The sequence below is a fragment of the Suncus etruscus genome, chromosome 1 (assembly GCF_024139225.1).
Source record: "Suncus etruscus isolate mSunEtr1 chromosome 1, mSunEtr1.pri.cur, whole genome shotgun sequence".
Lineage (NCBI taxonomy): Eukaryota > Metazoa > Chordata > Mammalia > Eulipotyphla > Soricidae > Suncus > Suncus etruscus.
Genome location: NC_064848.1, coordinates 112,117,597 through 112,137,685, shown reverse-complemented (window position 1 = coordinate 112,137,685; position 20,089 = coordinate 112,117,597). Strand labels below are relative to the sequence as shown.

Sequence of the window (20,089 nt, the reverse complement as noted above, 5' to 3'; positions counted from 1 at the left end):
ATGAGTGATATTATTATGGTCACTTTACTAGGCTATAATCTGCACATGCACAGTTTATACTCAGTCCAGGAGCCCAATGCAAAAACTTTGAAGCATAATTTCAATTCAGTGATGATGCACCAATCATGGCATAAGGGGCAACAACCACATCACAAACCCTGAAAATAGTTCCTTTGTTGAGAACTTTGTTCTTTCAGGTCCCTTTGCTGTGATTAGCCTGATGATTGGTGGTGTGGCCGTTCGATTAGTACCAGATGATATAGTCATCCCAGGAGGTGTGAATGCCACCAATGGTACAGAAGCAAGAGATGCCTTGAGAGTGAAAGTTGCCATGTCTGTGACTCTGCTTTCAGGAATCATTCAGGTAAAATTTGCAGATGGAAAAACAGGCTCTCTGAGGTTCATTCCATATTTCTGTAACTGTAATACTCCAGATCGGTCAATGACAGGGTAGGCAGACAGCCAGCAAAAAATCTCAGATCTCAGAAGATCTCAGGGGCCATAGCACACAGGAACACCATGTCAGCACCATGTTTTTTAAATGGATTTGTATGAGGAATTAGCCAACATCAGTTAGATATTTTAGAGATTTCAAAGCAAGAAAAGCTTGAAGCAAGAGAACACCTTTTAGCTGCTTGAAACAAACAGGGTTCAGGACACTCAATGGTACAGGACAGGGAAGGTATGAATGTTGAAAGTCCTGTGGGGCCCCACATTGTTCCTATGAATAGCCCGTTAATGTTCTTTTAGCTACTTGGCAGCTGCAAAGACAATTATGTAGGGAGTTAGAAAATGATTGGAAGAATACTTGAGTATGTTTTCTTGTGATTATAGCTTCCTGGTCTAAAGTAAATCAACTTATTTATTTATTTCTTTGTCATTAAAAAATTAGTTTTGCCTAGGTGTCTGCAGGTTTGGGTTTGTGGCCATTTATCTCACAGAGCCCCTGGTCCGTGGCTTCACCACTGCAGCAGCCGTCCATGTCTTCACATCCATGTTAAAGTACCTGTTTGGAGTCAAAACAAAACGATACAGTGGGATCTTCTCAGTGGTGTATGTAAGTACCGACTTCTGGCTTTCTTGTTGATTCCCCCATTCCCCCCCAAGGCTTGTTTTCCTTTTTCCCAAGAATTTCAATATAGTAGGGGAAAAGATTCCGTTATTTTAAGGCTTTTCTGAGAAGTCTGCCTCAAAAGAGAATTAAATCTTATTCTTTTTATTAGACTATCTCCCTAGGAATTTTTGGTTAGGTCTGTTTGTTTTTGTTTGTTTGTTTTAGGGCTATACCTGGTAATATTTTGGGCTTACTCCTGACTCTGCACACAGGGATCACTCCTGTTGAATTTGGGGTCCCCTATACGTGCCAGGGATTGGATCTAGGTTGAATATGTGCAAGGCAAGTGCCCTATTTGCTCTACTATTACTATAAATCTAACTCCAAGGTCAGTCTTTATTTAATTATGACTCCTTATCCTAACAAATGAGATACTTTTCCTTCTGATCTTTTGGGAAACAAGCAAATGACTTAGAAAACATTATGGGACTCACTCTTTGAAAAACTGCTGACTAGAACAGACAAAAATAAAAATTTATAAAAGATTCTTATTTTTCTTCTCAAATATGCTGATACCTTGTATAGTTAACAACAGAGTTGAAATAAAATGGGGTTAAAATTCCCACCAGCTGTGGGAATTTTATATGTAACACTATATATATATATATCACTTGCTGAGGTACATATAAAATATTCAGTTGGGGGAAAAAGAAAATATGATAATTTAGCCTAATATTACCATAAATACATTTATACATCAGATTTGGGTTAGATCCCAGGAACCAAGTTTTAATAAAAAGAAATACATGGAGCTAAAATAGTAGAGCAATGGGTAGTTCTTTCCTTCTTTCTTTTTTTAAATCGTATCTTTATTTAAACACTGTGATTTCAAACATGATTGTACTTGGGTTTCAGTCATAAAAAGAATATTTCCCCTTCAAGGGTACTTTGTTTTAACTTGCATAACAATCTACATTTCCTCCTGGCTCTGTGCTCAGGAATTACTCCTGATGGGCTTGGGAGAACCCTATGGAATGCGGAGGGATAACCTCAGTTGAAAAGGTGTAAGACAAATGCCCTACCCATTGTACCATCACTCTGGTCCCCAAACAGGAGAACATTGGATAAAAGGTCTTCCAGAAAGTGACACTAATTCACTGATTGATTAGAGTGGAATCAGTTCCCTGCATTGAAAAATTTATTTTTCTTGAGTCAGAGGGAGAGGGATGGTCATAGAGTAATCTCACTCATCTGTGGGATATAAGGAAAATAAAAGACAGTGTGGGGATGATATCCAGAGACAATAGAGATGAGGATTAGGAGGACTAGTCCAAGGGGGCCGGGCGGTGGCGCTAAAGGTAAGGTGCCTGCCTTGCCTGCGCTAGCCTCGGACGGACCGCGGTTCGATTCCCCCGGTGTCCCATATGGTCCCCCAAGCCAGGAGCGATTTCTGAGCGCATAGCCAGGAGTAACCCCTGAGCATTACCGGGTGTGGCCCAAAAACCAAAAAAAAAAAAAAAAAAAAAAAAAGGAGGACTAGTCCATGGTAAGAAAGCTTGCCACAAAAAGCAGAGTGCAATTAGTGTAGAGAAGTGTCTACTATGACAGGGACATGCATGACACCCCTTCATTAACAGTAGTGCAAACCAGTATCAGAAAAGAAAAGAGAGGAGAGAGAGAGAGAGAGAGAGAGAGAGAGAGAGAGAGAGAGAGAGAGAGAGAGAGAGAGAGAGAGAGAGAGAAGTAAAATACATGTCCCAGAAGCGTGTAGGGGAAGGGAGGGGGAAGAAAAGAATATCAAGAAAGATGAGAGGGGAACTATTGACATTGGTGGCAGAAAATGCTTACTCTTGAAGGTTGTTGTATGTTGTCTGACTGTAACTCAATCATGAACAACTTTGTGGGGCAAAAAACTAGTATGAACAACCTTGTAATCATGGAGTTTAAATTAAAAATAATAAAACTCAAAAAATTAAAAAATAAAAAATTATTTCTCATAATAGCTAGCAATGTGCTTTCTTTTTTGTTTTTTGAGAAGTGGACTTTCAGGAAATGCTCCGAGTACCCAAGGGTTAATTTCCAGTGACACTCAGCCACTCAATGCTAGGACCCTGCAATATAATGTTGTTTGAACCCAACACTGCTGGTAAGGTCACCATTGGCTAGAATCAGCAGTGTTCAGGGTCTGCTAGGGCTGTGCTCAGAAGTTACGTTATATCACAGATCAAACACGGATTCTTGAACATGCAGGACATACATACCTTACCACTCAACTATCTCTCTGGTCCTGACAACAGACTTCTTTTGTTTTGTTTTGTTTTGTGACTACACCTGGCCATGCTCAGGGTTTACTCCTGAGACCATATGGGTTGCTGGGGAGTGTACCTGGATCAGATGCATGCAAGGCAAATGTCATAAACACTGTATTATCCCTCTGGTTCTGCAGCCTGCTTCTTAACTCCAGGATTTCTTTAAATGCCTTGTCACAAGTAAGTGGAACAGATCCACACACATGCATATGATTTAGGCGCTGGTGGGTAGGAAGGCTCAAAAACAGTCTCTTTCCTAGGATCCAGATGAGCACCTCTGTGCATATGGTGCTTGACTCAGCACTTTACACATCAAGAAACTTTTCTTCTTGTTCTTTTTCATGTTTTAAAAATTTGTATTAAATAACCATGATTTACAAAGTTATTGATAGTTGCTTTTTTTTTCAACATATAATGATCTAGTTCCAATTCCACCACCCCCAACAGTCTTCTCAGTTTACCTCCCCCAGTTCCTAAACTGAGCCTACCACTTTGACAGGCACATTTTAAAGTTTGAATGTCATGTTTTCAGTGTTGTTGACTGTGATTTGGACATCAAGTGACATTCTCCTCTAATTTTCCAGGGTTTCTTTTCAAATATCAGCATCTTCTTGCCTTCAAAGCACACCTTATTGTCCTCTTTTATCTGCTCATCATTTCTCCCTCTTGCAATTTCCCAAAACTTTTCTTTGGATTTTTTTTTATATTCATCCCTAGTCCATTCCTAATGATTAAGACTCAGCATAAGGCTCCCTTTTTTAGTGTTATAACACTATTTGAGAGGTTTACTTAACAACAACAAAAAAAAAATGATAATATAGAGCTATAAAGTTGTGTGACTGGGTTAAATTGCCTCTGTTTAGGAGGAAGCTATAAAGAGAGAAATTTCAGCCTGAGAACTTTTAGCTGAAAATACCAACCAAGGAATAATGGTGTGAATTCATGCATGGGGGGTGGGGGGGTCCTGTCTTTTCCTGAGCTATTTTGTGATGTAAACACCCAGTGTTCACTATGTTGCAGAGTACAGTTGCTGTGTTGCAGAATGTTAAAAACCTCAACGTGTGTTCCCTGGGCGTTGGGCTGATGGTTTTTGGTTTGCTGTTGGGTGGCAAGGAGTTTAATGAGAGATTTAAAGAGAAATTGCCGGCACCCATTCCTTTAGAGTTCTTTGCGGTAAGTCAGCTTGTGCCCCTCTCCACCTAGATATAGCTGTGAGGGATTCAACCATGGGCCAGGGGGGAACAAAGAGAGATTGATTCTGCCAAGAGGGAACTTTCATAGATTCATTAACCAGAAAGAAGAAATATATCATAAATATATCACAATCATAGACCATTTAAAAATATAATTGAAGCCATTAAAGTATTCATTACTTTTGCATGATAGAATGACAGATTTTTCTTCCTCAAAAGTTTTATTACCAGGGGCCAGAGCAATAGCACAGCCATAGGGCTTTTTTTGCCTTGCACGCAGCCGACTCAGGACGGACCCGGGTTCGATTCCCAGCATCCCATATGGTCCCCAGAGCCTGCCAGGAGTAACCTCTGAGTGCCACCGGAATGCCCCCTCCCAGTTTTATTACCAGGCCAGAAAATTAACATAGTGGCAAAGTACTTGCTTTTTGCTGATCTCGGTTAGATCCCCTGCACTGTCCTCTGATCCCCAGCAAAAGTGATCCCTGAGAGCAGAGCCAGGAATGATCCCTGAGCACAGACAGGCATGGTCCCCCCACAATAAATAAATAAATAAATAAATAAATAAATAAATAAATAAAATGTTATTGTCAGGCCAAAGAGATAATATAAGAGGCTGATACTTGTCTGGTTTGAATCTCACTCTGCACTGCCAACATTGTTTCAAACCTCAGCGCCATATACTGTTCCCTGAGCATGGTGGTGTGGCAGTCAAAACAAACAGAAATAATTGCAATCCCAGGGTGTGTGTTGGGGGGCGGGGGCATTCATGAAGCCCAGACTTGATTCCTAGCACCTCTTGGTCCCTAGGTCTCCCAAAGTACAGCTGGGCCCAAACTTAACACTTTTTGGTTTTAGTTTGGAGGTAACACCTAGCTGTGCTCATCAATTACTCCTGGCTTTGTGCTGAGGAATCAATTGGGTGGGTGGGGGGAGTTAGGGGGCATATAGGATGCCAGGGATTGAATTCTAGGTGGTTTTGATTGCAGAGCAAGTGCCCTACCTTCTATGTTATCTCTCCAGTCCCTAAATTGAACATTAAATGAAAGCTCGACTTGACTTTGCTGACAAATTATTTGCAACTTATTTTTGTGGCACTTAAATGTTCATCTCTAAAGGTGTGGTTATGTCTTCTTTTTTTTTTTTTTTTTTTTTTTAGGTAGTGATGGGAACTGGCATTTCTGCTGGGTTTAACTTGAAAGAATCATACAATGTGGATGTCGTTGGGACACTTCCTCTGGGGTAGGACATTGTTTTATTTCAGTCAGAGTGTGATGTGACTAATCAGTGGATCTCGTCTCCACTCCCCGCTCTTCCCAGCTGATAAGAAAACACCATTCAACTCTGTGTCTCTGACAAATCTAAATATCTCTATTTACTGGAATCATATCACGTGTTTTTCTTTAATAACTGACATATTTCACTGAGTATATATTTAACATTGATCCAGGTTCAATATGTGAGGGTATTTCCTTCCTTTTGGGGGGAGGGGTTGGGCCACACCTGGTAGTACTCAGAGATTATTCCTGGCTCTTCACTCAGAAATTACTCCTGGCAGGCTCAGGGAACCATATGAGATGCCAGAGATCGAACCTGGGTCAGCCACGTGCAAAGCAAATGACCTACCTACTGTGTTATTGCTCTGGCCCCTAATTCTTCATTTTTTTAAACTGAATAAAAATTCCCCAGTTTGCCTGTACCATTTTTGTTTATCCCATTCTTCTCTCCCAAAACATTTGGGATGTTTTCCCCTTTAAATTATTGTAACTAGTGCTACTATAAACATTGATGAGTGAGAATCTTTTGGAGACTTGACTTGAATTTTTTTAGAAACTTAATCCAGAAATGGGATTGCTGGATTACAAAATGGTCCTATTTTAATTGTTTAAGAAACTCATATTGTCTTACATAGAGGTTATACCATTTTGCAATCCCACTAATGGTGGTCCTGTGGAGTTCTGTGTAATTCTTTTTCTGTTGTTTAGCAATTACTGGATTTGTTTATTTTTTTCATCTTTTTTATTCTTTTGGATTGGAAAAATTTTAGCAAGAGCTGGAGAGATAGTACAGTGAGTAGAGTGCTTGTCTTGCACACAGCCAACATTGGTTTAACCCCCAGTATTCCACAATGTCCCTCCACTCCAAGCAGCACCAGGAGGAATTCCTGAGTGTATAGTCAGGAGTTTATCCCTGAGTATTTCTGGATGTGGTCCAAAATCAAATAATGATGAGCAAAAATTATTTGAATCTGTCATTTTTGTGCCCTTTTTTGTATTCTTTCAAAACCTCAATGTGTTCCCCCATCAGATAAGCACAATCCCTGTCTCCCAGGTGATTGTAAATGCTACAGGTATAATGCAGCCAATATGCACCCAGTGAATGTTCAAAGCAGATCAATGGAAAATCCTGAAGTTTATTATTTCAATGAACTTTCTGATTTCAAATCATTAACATTTTATTTATTTTATCTAACTGTAGAGTGTTAAATCTTTATTATTCTCTTCATAGTTGAAGGCACGAGTGACTATAATCCTTATCTTACCTCCTCTTCCTCTCTTTGATGCTTTTAAATCTGACTTTGTATCTCTTGTGTTTTCTCTCTCTCACATACACACACACACACTCTCTTTCTCTCACTCTCATGAGATATTTGCCCACATTTTGGACATTGATAGAACCTAGAATGTTCCATTAGGCCTGCCTCTGGTCCCAGCTAAGAGTCTTGAAAAGTGGAAGAAATAAGAATTTCTCTTTATGCAAGTGTTGAAGGAGTAAACCTGCACTCTACGCTGAACAGTAAATTTCTAATATGCATGTGTACTTAGATGGATTCTATGGAAAGTAATAACACAACTTTTCTATTTGTGCTCATAGTATATAAAAATAGTTTTATCCCTGTTATTTGGGTTGTCGTTCACAGTAACACTTATTTTTGAGTGCCTTATTATGTGCCAGGGACACAACATTTAAAAAGAAAAGCAAGCATGCAAGCAGAAATCTATTGGTTCTCAGGGAGCTTCTGTTCTGTGAGTAAGATAGACAATAAACTAATAAGCAAATACTGAGGACTATGAAGAAAAGAGAAGCCAGGTAAGGGATAGGAGAGTCTGGGGTTGTTTTAAACATGTTATCAGAGAAGGTGACATTTGAGAGATGTGAAAGGGTTTAGTGACTTGCTGTGAGTCCCAGCTTGGACCCAGCACTCCATCTCCTGATTACCTAGTTGTGTTTTCTTTCCATTACCTCACCCCTGGTCTCTAACACAGTCAGTCATGTGGTGAACCTGCCCTTCAATGTATATAACAGACTATAACTAATTGCAGTGCTAAATACCTGTTTTCCCTAAGGCTTGGTAGACAGATATGTTGCTTTTTATGAAATGTAAGAACTGATCAATCTGTCATTAATAAGGACACGTGAGGTGCCCAACAGATAGTGTAGTAGATAGGACATTTTGCTTTGCATGTCACCAACCTGACTTCAATTCCATATGATCCCTCAAGTACCACTTGGATTGATTCCTAGTACAGAGGCAAGAGTAATCCTTGAGCATCACTAAATGTAGCCTAAAAGACAAAAAGAATGCTTTACCATTCTGGATCTTAACTACCCATAAACATTTTCCTTTTGGAATTTTTCCCAAGCAGAAAACAAATATCTAGCAATTAATATCCTTTAATAATGTTCTTCCCCTTCTTTCTGCTGCAGGACATATATTGCTCCCATAGTGCCTTTGAAGAGCATTCTGCCATTGCTTCCAAGCCTCCAGTTGAGGGTGGGCTCAGTTCCAGCAGTTCTGCCCTCTCAGTAGTTGTCAAATAGTCGTCTCACAGTGTTGGTGGTACTGAGAGAGCCCCCAGGGGCTTCTCTCCTGTCTAGCATCTCAGGTGGAGAACTGGAATCTTTTTCTGCTTAGTGTTTCCAGTGGAGTAGCCTCTCTATAGAGTAGTTTAGGGTAACCAGAAAGAGAAGCAGAAACTCTGGGTCTCTGAAGACCAAACACTTCTTCTCCTACATTCTGTTGACAGAAACACATCACAAGTCAGCCCAGATTCAGTATGAGGAAAACAGTGTTTACTCTTGATGAGATCAGTGCATAAGTGTAGGAGGAGCTGTTAGTGAACATATATAAAGCAGACACCTCACCTACACAACACACACATATGTGTACATGCATCCCAAAAGTGAGAGCTGACCATTCAAGATTTAATCATAGCAATATTTCCTGTTGTTGATTTGATTTCCTTAATTTATTCCAAAATATACTTTTTATTCATTCCAAAATATTCTTACTATTTATTCATATTCTTACTTCTCAGGCCCAAACCTGAGAAGACCATATTTCCTTGGAAATGTTTGTGCAGCAAAGTGGAAAGCAAAGAGAATAAATTTCATAGTTATATCCCCTAGGTTTGATTCTCAGTTCTCTCTGAGATAGATTGCTTTGATATTGGCAATCATCCATTATACACCTATATCTGGGGACAGTAAAAGCACTTACTTATTTGGATTATTGTAAGAATAAATGAGAGGATAATGCCAAACTTTTAGCACATGGAAACTTCTCTTTCTTTCCTTCCCTTCCTTTCTTACTGCCCCTTTTTTTTTCTAACATAACATTCCTTACATGTGCCCTCTGAGATGCCATGAGCTGTGCAGTTACTTCTTCCCTAAATGATATGTGACCTCTGCTGATTGGCCATATAAGTAAAAAGCAAAACAAAACAAAACAAAGCAAAAACAGCTTTGAGTCTAGGCTCTAGGAAGAAGCTGTGTGTTGGGGAAGGTTCACCTTCTTGACAAGCGGAACAACAAGTGTCTAAGAGTTTATCTCTTATCTGCAGTTAATGTCCATCCAGTTGTGTGTCTAATCCATAGTGATCACTCAGAGTAAAGTAAATTTGATCTTTCAGATTACTGCCTCCAGCCAATCCAGACACCAGTCTCTTCCACCTTGTGTATGTGGATGCCATTGCCATAGCCATCGTTGGATTTTCAGTGACCATTTCCATGGCCAAGACCTTGGCCAATAAACATGGCTACCAGGTCGATGGCAACCAGGTACTAACCATCAGTTTCTGCAGTTTTGTGTGTATAATCTATGTGCATGGGGTCATCAGGGTCCTGAGCTCCAGAGTTGTTCTCTTATGATTGATTTTTTATTTTGTTTTTGTTTTTGCCACTCCCAACAGAGCTCAGGGCTCACTCCTGGCTGTGCACTCAGGGATCACTCCTAGTAGGGTTTGGAGGATCACATATGATCTTGTGGATTGAGCCCTGGTTCACCTGTATAAGGCAAGCACCCATCCTGCTGTATTATTGCTTTGGCATGCACTAAAGTCCTTCTTTGCCTCATGGGAAGGAGTCTTGCTAAAGAGATGAAATGTCCTATCTGAGTCTGACAAATTGTCAACCTAGACAAAATTGACAACCTAGATTGTCAACCTAGACAAATTGATAACCTTGTCAAATTAGAAAAGTTATCCTCACTTTGAAAGCCCAAAAATTTTTTTCCTAGAACCACTTGACTCCCTCAGAGACTTTTCCTTCATTTACTTACTTTTGACAATATACTTCATCAAGCTTGCAGTATTTTCTTTGCCGCCTTCTATTAGAGATTAACTATGGATAAGGTATTTAATGTGAATACCCATTGGCAAAAATATTGATGTGACATGCTTACTTTAACAGATTGTATTCTTTTTTGGGGGGTGCACACATGTCTGTGCTCAGCGGTTACCTCACCTCTGTGCTCTGGAATCACTCCTGCCAGGCTTGGGGAACCATATGGGATACTGGAGATTGAACTGGGTGGGCTACGTGCAAGGCAAGTGCCCTACCTGCTCTGCTATTGCTCCAGCCCCACGTTCTTTTTCAAGGAACTGTTTTTGAGGGCAACCTCTCAAGTGATACTCTGGCTGCCAGGCCTCCACCTGATGATTTTGAGCCTACTGGGCTTATGGGTCAAATAGGAGGTCTGAGGATGTGAAGCTACTCAGACAAAGCTCACTGAATAGGACTCCTTCATTGTCCCAGGCAGACACCCTCATGTCCATGTTGATGGGCAAAGTGTTTAAAATATGACAACAATTCTATTCAGCAATGTCTTTCCTTTCAATCAAAATATTTTCAGGGCTTTAGAGATAGTGCAAGGAGCAAGGCACTTGCCTTGCATGAAGTTGACCCTAGTTATATTCCCAGCACTGCTGACAATGATTTATGAACCCAGAGTGAGGAGAAGCCCCTGAGTGTACTTCCCACCCCTGCAAAAACAATTTTCCCCTCTTGCTGCAGCTTTTTTATTGTTTCTGGGAACCAGAACAATAGTACAGCACAAGGGCATTTGTCTCTTTCACATGGCTAACTAAAATTTGATTCCTGGCATCCCATATGGTCCCCCAAGCACTCAGGAATAATTCCTGATGCAGATCCAGGAGTAATCAGACATTATCAGGTGTGTTCCAAAACAAAAAGCCCACCCCCCCAAAATAAAAGCATTGTTTCTGTAGAGTGTGTTTGGGAAGGAGAGGTTTAGGTGATGAGTACAGCATTTATGTTTAGTACAATAAAACTTAGGTATTTTTCCACCATAAATTCTGCAATTATTCCTATTTCAAATTCTTACTAAACAGAAAATGTTATATCTGAAAAAAGACAGCTTACACTGCTGAAAATGTGTGTTAAACGAGCCATTATGCTTTTCTTCCTGAAGAACAACTTAATCTCTTTTTTATTTTATTTCCCCAATGGAAAAGGAACTCATTGCCCTGGGACTATGCAATTCTATTGGCTCCCTATTCCAGACATTTTCAATTTCATGCTCCTTGTCAAGAAGCCTTGTTCAAGAAGGAACTGGAGGGAAAACGCAGGTGAGTACACCACAGACCTAAAGGACTCATTCTCTGGTTTTTTTCTGGACCTGGGTTGGGGGAGAAAACAAACAATGAACAAATAAAAAAATGCTTAACCTAAAAACATCCTATAAGATTCTCTAATTTCATCAAAAAATTATAAAATATTTCCTGCCACTAATAAGCCACCAAATTCAAGCAATAGATGTTATGAAATTCTGGGAGTGAATGTAGACAGCCTGGTGAGCCTATCCAATAGCACTTTCTGCAATTATGAAACTATTCAATAGTTGTATCACCCAATATAGTTGTCAAGGGCAATCTGTGACTCTCAAGCTCTTGAACTGTGTCTAGTGCCACCAAGATCTGAATTTTTAATCTTAAATATATTTAATTTTATGTTTCATCTTAATTATTTGATTAATGTAGCCCTATGCCCTATATCATCATACTGGGCTTTGGTGTCTCATCAGAACTCTCTGGTCTCTGTGGCTCTGTCAGTCTCAGCCACCTCTTTTCCCCACTGTGGCAGGAAGTTTCAATTAGGGTAAACATTTCCACTTTATTTAAAGGAAAATATTGTGACAACACAGTGAAAAGAGCATTGGCTTTGCACATGGCTGACCGAGGTTCGATCTCTGGCATTTCATATGGTCCCTCAAGCCTGCCAGGACTGACTTCTGGGCACAGACCCAGAAGTAACCCCTGAGCACTATTGGGTGTGACCCCAAAACAAACAAACAAAAAAAATATTGCTCATAACAAAAACTAAATAAGGTCAGGGCTGGAGCAATAGCACAGCAGATAGGGCATTTGCATTGCCCACATTCGATTCCTGTACCCCATGGTCCCCCGAGCCCACCAGAAATGATTCCTGAGTGCTAAACCAGGAGCAACCCTTGAGCACAACTGGTTGTGGCCCAAAATCAAATAAATGAAGAAACAAAAAGAAACTAAACAAAAGGGTCAGAGAAATAGTACAGCAGGTGAGGTTCAGTTTGTGACATCCCATATGGTCCCCTGAGTCACACAGGAGTAATTCCTGAGTACAGAGCCAGAAGTAGCCCCTGAGCATCACCAGGTGTGCCCATCTCCCCCCCCAAAAAATATAGAAGAAGTTAGAGATAGGCGTCAAAGTTTGAATGAGTCTCAGGATCCTTAATTTTCTTGCTCTTCTTATGGCTCTTATCAGAAACCTGATAGAGCCCATAGCCTGCTTCTTACTGATATCCTCTATGTTCCTTCCATATGTTTTTTTTCTCATTCAGCTTGCAGGGTGTTTGGCTTCGTTAATGATCCTGCTGGTCATATTAGCCACTGGATTCCTTTTTGAGTCATTACCTCAGGTATGTAGCTTGGATATGCTGTAAAGTTGTTCCATCTGCAGAGATTTTATTTATTTATATATAATTTGGTTGTTTCCTGGGGAGTTTCTGTGACCCTAGAAGGATGGTATGAGAAAGGGTTAAGGGTAGGCCCTGTATCCTGCTGCAGCTCCTTGGAGTCCCTCAAATAGAAACACTGTCATCACTTTGCTGGGTTACTTTCTTCCTCTGCAATGCAGGGATTTGAACCAACTAAGTTCCAAGTCCTTCCTTTGAGCTCCTCTGAGCTTCCATTACAAGTCTGAGATGATCCAACAACTTCAGACATTTGTTCAGTGGTATATTTTATTGAGCATTAATTGGGAGCAAGATAGAGAGAAAAAAAAAACTCTTAACACTGAGTCACATTACCCTGTGTGAAATAATTCCTTGAATACAAAGTTTAATTCTGAACCTCTTGGCCACCATGCAGGTTTGCTACTAGGATGAGTCTGGTTTTCCAAGACCCATTTTAGCTAATCAAGTCCTGAAAATCCAGGTGTTCCTGGCTTCAAACATATCATCACTGCCACATAGTGAGTGGGGCAAAGAGGTGGGGAGGGCAATCGCAGGACAGTGAGGAACCAGCACAAAGGGCTCTTGGGCCCCACACAGAGAACCACGGATGGGTATGTGTGTTTCAGGCTGTGCTGTCGGCCATTGTGATCGTCAACCTGAAAGGAATGTTCATGCAGTTCTCAGACCTCCCCTTCTTCTGGAGAACCAGCAAGATAGAGCTGGTAAGTGGCAACGGTGGGTGCTTGGTAGGTGATTGTGTCAGGACAACACTTGGATCATGTTGAGAAAGAAGTTTATGCAGTTAGTTGTTATATGAAGTATCAAGCTACACCAGGTAAAGTTAGGGTTTTGTGTGTGTGTGTGTGTGTGTGTGTGTGTGTGTGTGTGTGTGTGTGTGTGTGTGTGTGACCTATCAGTGATTTTTAACAGAACACAGCCCAAAACTCTGTCTTTTCTTTAGACCATTTGGCTCACCACTTTTGTGTCCTCCTTGTTCCTGGGATTGGATTATGGCTTGATTACTGCTGTGATCATTGCACTGATGACTGTGATTTACAGGACACAAAGGTGAGTGCTCAGATTAGGATGGACATGGCTCAGCATTCTTCCATATGGGTTTTATTTATTTACTTGGGGAGAAGGAAAATTTGGGTCACACTTAGCAGTGCTTGAGGGCTACTTCAAGCTCATATCTAAACAATCACTGTTGATAGTGTTAGGGGAATTTGTGGTGACAGGTACCAAACCCAGGTCTTCCACATGCAAAACACCATGCACTAACCTCTTGAGCCATCTCTACCTCTCAGTGTAAACTTTATAGAGGGTTTTTTTGTTTGTTTTGGTTCGGTTTTTTTTTTGTTCATTTGTTTGTTTGTTTTATTTGGGGGGGCCACACAAGCAGCACTCAGGGGTTACTCCTGGCTCTGTGCTCAGAAATAATTCCTGGCTCGGGGGACCCTATGGGATGCCGGGAATCAAACCCAGGTCTGTCCGGTCTGCCACGTGCAAGGCAAATGCCCTACCGCTGTGCTATTTCTCTGGTTCCTCAGTGTGAACTTTAAATATGGTGGTAGTGGGGCTGGCATGATAGTACAGTGGGTAAAATGTTTGCCTTGCAAATATAGCTGACATGAATTCAAGCCCTGGCAATCCATACAGTCCCCTGAGCTAGCCAGGAGTAATTCCTGGGTGCAGAGCCAGGAATAATCCCTGAGAATTACTGAGTGTTTCCCAAAAGCCAAAAAAAAAAGAGAAAATAATAATAATAATAATAATAATAATAATAATGTAATGGTAGTTTTGTTTAAAATGGAAGCTTCAGTATTTCTAGCCAACATGAAAGAAACCTAGATGGTCCTGGTTGACTAATAAACAAGTTGACTGATTAAAACTTCCATGCAATCTTGCCAGATGCTCTGCTATGCTATGTTAATACTTTTGTCAGTAAGTCTTTTTAAAATAAAAGTTTACTTACAGTAATTATTTCTGACATTTGGGGCCCAACAGTGTATACAGACTTATTTTTTTTTTCTGTTGGGCCACATCCGGCAGTGCTCAGAAATCACTTCTGGCAGGCTGGGGTACCATATGGGGTGCCGAGGATAGAACCCAGCTCCATCCTGGGTCAGCCTCTTGCAAGACAAAAGCCCTACTGCTGTGCTATCACTCTGGCCCAACTTATTCTTTTTCTGAATGAACCATGGGAGCTTCCAATTTCCTATGGTGCCTAATTTTGACATGAGTTTTGATATCATAGAGAAAACTCCCACTACACATTATCATGTGCTGGTCTTCATTTATTGTCTGCCATCTTTTTCCTTTAGTAGAACACTGAGTCCACTGGAGAAATTACAATAGAATCTTTAAAAATATACTGCAGTGGCCAGAGGTAGTACAGGAGTTAAGCACTTGCCTTGCATGCAGCTGACACCAGTTGGATCCCCCAGCACAGTGAATGGTTCATAAGCACCACCAGAAGTGATTTTTGAGCACAAAGCCAGGAGTAAGCTCTGAGTATAGAGCCAAGTATGAAGCCTTCCTCTCCCCCTCAAAAAGAAAGAAAGAAAGAAAGAAAGAAAGAAAGAAAGAAAGAAAGAAAGAAAGAAAGAAAGAAAGAAAGAAAGAAAGAAAGAAAGAAAGAAAGAAAGAAGGAAGGAAGGAAGGAAGGAAGGAAGGAAGGAAGGAAGGAAGGAAGGAAGGAAGGAAGGAAGGAAGGAAGGAAGGAAGGAAGGAAGGAAGGAAGAAAAAGAAAAGAAAGAAGTCAAACCTGTCATCATTGCAATTCTAATTTGGAAAAGACTGTCCTTTACAAAGAGTGGAATGAGGGTGGGAAGAGCTCAATAGATTGAGCACAGGCTTGGTATGCAAGAAGCCTAGGTTTGCCTCTGGCACTACATGATCCCTGGAGCATATAAAGGAGTGACCCCTGAGTTCCCAGTCATAAGTAGTCCTTGGACACTACCAGGAATGCCCCACAAAAAGGATAAGAATTTGTTTAAGCAAAAAATGTTCAAATTAAAGAGGAAAACTTCAGTGCTAGTTTAAGATTTGTCCCCTGCCCCATCTGATACTATTGGCCTTCGTGAGTCAGAGGTGGTTCATTGAAACACAAAGGAAAAAGTCTCTCTGGTTTTAAAATCTGACAGGATGACAGTTCTACTGGGGGACATAAGAATCGAGTTCTGGGTGACAGGACTTTGACTTCTGCAGTTTGTTTTAGTTTGTCTTGGTGGCTTTATTTTGGAGTTTTGGTTCTGGGACCATACCTATCAGTGCCCAGGGTTACTCCTGAATACACACTTAGGGGATCACTTTGGCAGGTTTGGGGGGATCGTATTGGGTGCTGGAGTTTGAACTTGGGTCAGCCATGTGCAAGGCAAATGCCCTACTCGCTGTTCTACTACTCCACCCTCTATTTTTCAATTCTTGATTTTTGACCAGATTTTTTTGGTGGTGGTTGTGTGTTTTGGCATGTATGGTATATGTGTTTTGTGAATATAAGGGTAATTGGGATTGTGTGTGTTGTATGAATTATGGGCAGTTTGGTAGGGTTGAATGGCCCTGGAAATGTGCACATGCAGAGTCCTCCTGAATTCACAGCAATTCCAGACCTGAGTTGTGGATGTATAAAGGGCCATGTTTCAGTCACCTGCCCTGCACCAACCCACAGGAATTGTAACACACTTTCTCTGGCTTTAGTCCCAGCTACAAAGTTCTTGGACAGCTTCCAGATACTGACGTGTACATTGATATTGATGCCTATGAGGAGGTAGGACCTTTTTGTGTTTTAAGTGTATAATGTGACCATTATTTTTACCTGGTGGGATTGAAGGGTAGTATAGAAAGTAAAGAGCTCAAATTTTAATTTCTCTCTGGATTTAGTTTGGTAATTCATATATGGTATATATCCATTAATTAATCAACTTTCTAGTACTTATTAATAGGGAGAAATATGTTTATTGCCAGAATTTAAAGATAAGCATACAAAATTCTAAAACTGAAAAGAAGCCTGATTTTACTCTAATGAATTTATGCATATAATAAAAGACAGAGTTTAACCATGGAAATAGATTGGGGTTATAGCACAAATGGTAGACCACATGCCAATCATGTAGGAACTCCATCCATCCATCCATGACTGACTGGCACTACAGAGTGGCCCTGAACTCATTTGGGTTAGCTTAGTGTACCACAGCTCCAAACTGTCAGGCCGTATGGCCAGTGCAGCAGGTAGATGTTTGCCTTGCAGGTAGTTTTGATCCCCAGCAACCCATATGGACCCCTGAACCCTTCAGGAGTAATTCCTGCTAGTTATAATCTCTGTACTCCACTGGATGTGGCTCAAAAACAAACAAACAAACACAAAACTGTCAGGCCAGCAGCACAGAGCTGAGACTCACTGTTAGTGGCCTTGAGATCCCCTTCCCAGCTTTGTTGGAGGTAACCCCTAAAAAATGGCATAAGTAGAAAATAGGCTACAGATTTTTCCCTGATTCATTTAAACTAAGGTTTATTTTTCTTTTGTGGTATGAAACTTTACTTAAACAGTGATTTACAAAGTTGTTCATAATACAGTTATTTTCAGATATTCAATTTTCCAACACGAATCCCACCAATGTCCCCAGTTTTCTGCTCATTCTCAGAAGCCTACTCCCTGAGAAAGCACAAAATAGTTTTCATCATTTTACTTATTACAATGTATTTCTTTCTTTTTTATTTACTTTTTTATTTTGGGGCCATACCTGGCAGCGCTCAAGGGTTACTCCTTGCTCTGCGCTCAGAAATCGCTCCTAGCAGGTTTGGGGGACCATATGGAATGTCAGGAATTGAACCCAGGTTCAGGGTCAGCTGCATGCAAAGCAAATAACCTACTGCTGTGCTACCACTCTGGCCCCCCATATAACATATTTTTTATAATAGTGTTATTATTTTTTCTTTGGTTTTTGGTCACACCTGGAAGCACTTAGGGGTTACTCCTGGCACTACACTCAGAAATCACTCCTGGCAGGCTTGGGGGACCATATGAGATGCCAGGATTCGAACCACCATCCTTCTGCATGCAAGGCAAATGCCCTACCTCCATGCTATCTCTCTGGCCCCTATAATAATAAGGTCACAGGATTTACTGAGCTTTTAGGTACTAGTTGAACATTCTGTATTATTAGTTTCATTAAGCTTAGTGGTCTTCTACACAACTTTCCCATCTGATTTTTGTTTATCTTGGTTTTGATTTTTGGGCCAAACCCAGAGATGCTCAGGGGTTATGCCAGGCTCTGCACTAAGCAATCACTCCTGTGTGTGTGTGTGTGTGTGTGTGTATATATATATATATATATATATGTATAATGGTGTTCAGGGACTATCTGGGATGTCAGGGATCAACCAGATTAGTTTTTTGAAGGGAAGCTCACTACCCCTGTACTGTCACTCTGAACTTTCCTACTTAATTTTCTGTGCTTTTACTGAACTGTCAGCTCTTTGAAGTTTGGACAAGTCACGTGGCCACATATGTAGCCACCGGCTTCAAGAACTTTAGAGCTGGAATGACCAGCTGGGATGATTGATTTTCTGGTGACAGAAGGAGCAAGGAGCTGGATGCATGTGGGTGGAGTGCTGAGCCTTTGGCAGGGCAGGGTAGTCCATATGCTTCCATCCTGTGATGGCTCCAGAGATCTGAACCCACAGCAGTCAGTCCTACCTGGAATAACTCAGCTGCCAAGGCCTCTCAGAATCAGTCACGAAGCTGGGCCATTTAAGTCAATATGATTAATTGTAAATGTTTTCAGATATATATTCTGAAATTATTTTTGTAAGGGGGTGAAAATGGGATTGAGGCCATACCCAGTAGAGCTAGGGTTTACTTCTTGCTCTGCACTCAGGAATCCTACCTAGTTAGGGGTCGGAGTGGTAGCACAGTGGTAGGGCATTTGCCTTGCACGTGGCTGATCCAGAATGGACGCGAGTTCAAACCCCAGCATCCCATATGGTTCTCTGAGCCAGAAGTGATTTCTGAGTGAGGAGCTAGGAGTGACCCCTGAGCACCGCTGGGTGTGGCCCCCAAAAAACCAAAACCAAACAAACAAACAAAGGTCCCAAGGATCAAACCCAGGCCAGCTACATGTAAGGCGCCCTACCTGCCTACCTATTAGTGCTCTGGCCCCCAAATCTGGAAAACTTTTACAAAATCATTTTAAATGGGTTTTGTCTATTTGCTCTTGTTTTGTTTTCCTTTTTCTTGTTTGTATGTTGTGGCCACATCCAGCTATACTGAAGTTATTTTCCTGGCTCTGTGGTCAGGGATCAGTGCTGGCAGGCAGATCTCATGGAGCTAAATGAGGTGCCAGGATTTGAACCATATTCGGTCATATGAAAGATATCTTTACCTACTATATTGTCTCTCAAATTCTTAATGACTGTTTCTTCTCAGTACTTCTTCCACCAGAATATGAAAAAGTAGGAAGGTGACATTATTTTAGTAAATATTTTAAGATGGAGCTTGTATTCATTTTCTAGTTGGAGAGAGGCATTTACAGTGTGGTTTCTGAAATAGTTGCTTTTGAAATGTGTGTTAAATTTCCTCTGTTTTTTTCCTTAGGTAAAAGAAATTCCTGGGATAAAAATATTTCAAATAAATGCCCCGATTTATTATGCAAATAGTGATTTGTATAGCAATGCCCTAAAAAGAAAGGTAAGTAATAGGCTCTCAAGTGCTTATTTCTTTTTGGGGAGTCTGGGCACACCCGGTGACACTCCGGGTTACTCCTGGCTATGCACTCAGAAATCATTTCTGGCTTGGGGGGCCATATAGAATGACAGGGATCAAACCTAGGCCTGTCCTGGATCAGCAGCATGTAAGACAAATGCCCTACTACTTTGCTTTTACTCTGGCACCTCAAGTGCTTATTTCTGAGGATGGAGACGATTGGTGGACTTGGGCATGAGAATCATCACTAAAATGTTTGCTGTTCCAAGTATTCAGTCAGTGGATAGCAGGAAGTCCTGCCACTGTCTTTGTTGTCCTTCAAAGTCTGAAAATATTACTTTTTCAAATACATTTTAAGAAAATAAAGTAAAAAATAACTTTAATTAGGGGCCTGAGTAATAGTACAGTAAATAGGGCTTTTACCTTGTACACAGTCAATCAGGATTTGATTCCCAGCCTCTGATATGGTCCTAGAGCCTGGCAGGAGTGATTTCTTGAGCACAGAGACAGGAAATACACCTGAGCATAGTGGGGTGTGCCCTTCCCAAACATTTAATTTTGACTCTTGGAGTCATGCGTGCTCCTAACAACATGATT

The 20,089-nt window shown here is 40.9% G+C and overlaps 1 protein-coding gene across 2 annotated transcripts in view; it reads left to right on the top strand.

Moving 5' to 3' along the window:
* Positions 1-20,089, top strand: part of SLC26A5 (solute carrier family 26 member 5) — a 43,187-nt gene that overhangs the window by 8,195 nt on the left and 14,903 nt on the right. Inside the window, exons 4-14 of one of the 2 annotated variants that reach the window (XM_049783237.1) lie at positions 198-364; positions 893-1,057; positions 4,384-4,536; positions 5,716-5,798; positions 9,470-9,617; positions 11,312-11,425; positions 12,676-12,753; positions 13,416-13,511; positions 13,751-13,857; positions 16,489-16,558; positions 19,385-19,477. In XM_049783237.1, the coding sequence (XP_049639194.1) occupies positions 198-364; positions 893-1,057; positions 4,384-4,536; positions 5,716-5,798; positions 9,470-9,617; positions 11,312-11,425; positions 12,676-12,753; positions 13,416-13,511; positions 13,751-13,857; positions 16,489-16,558; positions 19,385-19,477 (1,274 nt within the window). The remainder of the gene's footprint in view (positions 1-197; positions 365-892; positions 1,058-4,383; positions 4,537-5,715; positions 5,799-9,469; positions 9,618-11,311; positions 11,426-12,675; positions 12,754-13,415; positions 13,512-13,750; positions 13,858-16,488; positions 16,559-19,384; positions 19,478-20,089) is intronic. The other variant, XM_049783242.1, reaches the window with a different exon arrangement.